Source organism: Pterocles gutturalis, unplaced genomic scaffold (assembly GCF_000699245.1).
Source record: "Pterocles gutturalis isolate BGI_N339 unplaced genomic scaffold, ASM69924v1 scaffold36299, whole genome shotgun sequence".
NCBI lineage: Eukaryota > Metazoa > Chordata > Aves > Pterocliformes > Pteroclidae > Pterocles > Pterocles gutturalis.
In genome coordinates this window covers 1-3,572 of record NW_010131885.1, presented here as the reverse complement: position 1 = coordinate 3,572, position 3,572 = coordinate 1, and the positions used below count along the sequence as shown (strand labels likewise).

General features: G+C 55.3%; 1 protein-coding gene across 1 annotated transcript; it reads right to left on the bottom strand.

The window, feature by feature from the left end:
• Nucleotides 1–90: 90 nt before the first annotated feature.
• On the bottom strand, nt 91–3,090 carry LOC104467107 (proteasome subunit alpha type-5-like; the record flags this gene model as incomplete). The annotated part of the gene is made up of 3 exons (XM_010080744.1): nt 91–158; nt 1,150–1,276; nt 3,024–3,090. Coding segments are annotated over 3 exons (262 nt in total), but the record flags the coding sequence as incomplete, so codon positions are not given.
• Between the last annotated feature and the right edge of the window lie 482 nt (nt 3,091–3,572).

The window sequence follows — 3,572 nt, the reverse complement described above, 5'->3', positions numbered from 1 at the left end:
ATCATCCAGATTGCACTTCCTCAGTTCCTTAGTTAGAGATGCCCCTGAGATGAGTGCTGTTGTTTTAAGAAGAGAAATGTCAAGTCTTACCTGAGTCTCCACTCTCGCTTTATCGATTAAAGTCTTTGCATCAGCTATTAAGCCGCTCATGGCACACCCTGGAATCAGACAGTGAGAACACGAGTCATTTCACCCGTTATTTGTGCTGCGCTCTTCCCCCAGCCTTCCCAAAGCCCAGGGTGACACACAAAAGGCTGCGGGGTGGAGCAGGTCCCTGTGGGGGAGCACACAGCCCTGCCCTACCCCGCAGCTGGCGGGAAGGGAAGGAGGATGGGATCCAGATGGATTTACTCCAGAGGAAGGATGGACGCCCAGCTGAAGGGCAGGTACATCACCCAGTTCTCCCAGTCACACATCCCACCCTCCTCAAATCTGAACTGGTTCAAGGAGCCGCATTTGAGGCCTTCCAAGAGAAACCACCAGGAACACAACCCGCGGGGAAGGGGAACTCCTTCACCCCCTCCACGGGGAGGGCTGGGGGGATGCAGCAGGAGCCTCCAGCACCAATCCTGCTCCAGGAAGAGCAGGGCTGTACCGCAAGCACACGGGAGGAGGAAACTAGACTCTTCAAGAGGTCCTTCCATGCCCCATGTCATCACAATGTGGGTATTTTGGAGGTCTCCTGCTTTTCGAGGCGACATATTTGGTCATGAACCCGGCGCGGGCCCCTCATGCTGCCGGAGCCGCTGCGAGCAGGGGTACGGACTAACATTAGTGCTCCCAGAGAACCTGGCCTCGCGTCAAGCCTTTTGCAGTCATTCCCTGGCCTCCCCGATCTAAATTTGGGATGAGCTTTCATGAGGGAGGTCATCGAGATGAGGGGGGTGCTTCAGCTGCCTCTTCCTGCTCCTGTAACTATGTCCTGCTGGCCTGGAGCCTGGAAAACCAGTGACCAGGACCTGGTGTTTACTGGGAGGGATGAGCAGTCCCGCTGGGCTCAGCAGAGCTGCCTGCGGGGAAGGCTGGAGCTGAAATGCTGCTTCTGCAACTCCCAGGGGACAGAGGCGTCTTATCTCCATCTCCAAAACTTGAGGGATGCTCCCAGGGGTCTCCTAGAGGAGCACCCAAAGCTCACTTCTTTCTCCTTACCTATGTGAGAATCGATTTCGACGATCTTCTCGATGCTGCTGGGCTCCATGAGCGGGGAAGTGATCCTCTTCTCCACGGCCAGGCAGACACCCTCTGAGGTCTGGATCCCGATGGCCGTGGAACCAAGCTGAAAACCATCGCCCAGTTACCACCGCTGCGCCCGATGCGGGATCGAGCCACGACAGCTCGCAGAAATATCACCAGCACAACGCTAATTTTGCCTTCTATTATTTGGAGGTGTTTTGTTTTGGAGACAATTGCATCACCAACGCAGAAACCCCCCCACAAGACCCTGCACGACAAATTTTAAATGTTATAACTTGAACCAGGAAACTGGGAAAGTCGAACCCGTGCTACTTCCCAGCCGACGAGTTCATCAGAACCCAAATCATTAATCTCTTCCCTGAGCAACATCCCTTCCTACAGCTTAAAGCCTCATGAGCTAAAAAGGCCTGGCGAGTCTCCCTTCGCAAGAAGAAATTAAATTTTAAAGCGAGACAGGAGGATTTCACATAACAGCCTTAATTCTCACTGCATCTGAACTTCTGGCTCGGGCACCTTTCCCTCCACTAGCTCCTTCTCTCCCAAGTGTCCTTCTATCCACAAAATCTACAACAGGAACGAGAGCTGTGCACACATGCTGTTTTCCAGGCAGCAGTTAACCACCCGCAGACGACACTGCACCAAGATTTACCCTGATCCTGCCGGATGCCAGCGTGGGCACAGCCAATGGGGGGCAGATCTCAGGGGCTCCCACCAGTCCCCACCCCACTTGCAGCTTTTCCACGCTGGGGAATTCACCAGAACAGTTGCACCAGCCGCGGTGCGGAGATGCTGACTCCGAATATCCGAGTCAGGCTCTAAGGTGTAATTTTAGCAGCAAGATTCCCCAGGCAGCTACACCTGCAAGCACAGGCCGGGCAGAGGGGAATTCCTCACCGCGGACCCTTCTGGTTTCAGACATTGCCCAGCACTCTCCTCCTTTAAGCCCGCAGCCGCACACAAACCCCAAAGGACAAAGGGACACCCGATGTCATTTCAGATGTATTTTTGTTCATGAAGCTACCAGCACACAAATCAACACTCCTCCTGCACCCCTACAACACATAACATTTGCTCAGAAGAACCTTGACCTTCAGGTTTTAAAATTCACCTGAGCAAATGGTGACCCCCTCCAAGCTGCAACGGCAGTGAGCTAAGGAAAGGAAAGCTGACCCTGTGGGAGAAAAGTTGCCATTTTGGGGTTTTTTTTAAAGGAATCCCTCTTGATAAAGTGTGGACAGACCAGGAGGGAACACAGCATCAGCTCAGGGAGGCAAAGAGAAAGCAGAGCGCTCCTCTGCCCGCACACAAACGTTTACGGATGCGAGGTGCCCGAGGCGCTGGCAGCGGGAACTCCTGCAGGCAGAGTCCCGGCCTTCAGAACCTCTCGCTTCTGCATTATCTCTGAGTAGGTTTGATCTGGGTCTTGGCATCTCCAGATTGTTTGGTTCGGGGGTAAATTGGTTGGGAGGAGACAGGGAGGGGAACATTCCCCTGGATTTGGGGTAAATCAATGGCTTTTGATTCCTCACGACCCATAAAAGAGCAGAGCTGCGGGAGGCTGGGCTGGACGGAAGGAATCAAACACTGGCACACGCCTCTCCTACTCCAAACCGGAGGCGAAAGGCTGCCCAAGAGCTGCCAGGGCAGCTGCAGGCAGGAGCAGCGCCTACAAGGAAAGGCAGCAACTCCCGCTCGGCGTTGCGTACCGCCCTGGGAGCCGGCCAAACCCCGCCTCGCTGCAGAGCACAGCCGGAGCCCCAGCGGACACAACCTGGGTTTGAGAGGGCCCTTAATGCCCCAGATTGGCAACCAGCTGGAGCTGACGGTACCTTTATGGCCTCGATGGCATACTCCACTTGGAACAGCCTCCCCTCTGGCGAAAAAGTGTTCACACCCCTGCAAGGAGAACATCAGAATGGTATAAAGGGAGGGAAACTGTCGGCTGACAAGCAAAGCAGTTCCTTCCTCAAGAGTGACGGCAGAAAGGGCGATGGCAGCTGCGGACAGGTTGCACAGGAGAGGCAGCTGGAATACGGCACGGCTTCACTGGAGCCTGCCACCCTCGCTGGCTCTGGATTCAGGATGCTTGCAGAACAAAAGAACAAAAGGAGCACCTGCTGCCTTTGAACCCCACGCAGCACGCCTTCTCTCCGTGCCAGGAGGCAGCAGGATTTTGTTTTACCAGCGCAGAGCCGTTCCCATTGCATCCCATCCCCACCTCCACCAGCGCAGCCTGACGCCCACCACTCCTCCCATCCCACCCCACAAAGCGTGGCCGACCCTGCCCTCCCTCCCCCAGACCCCTTCTGCCAGTGCCCAGGGGACTCTATCCACACACAAACCCTCCGAGGGATTTCTTAGGAGCCACCTGGCTTCAG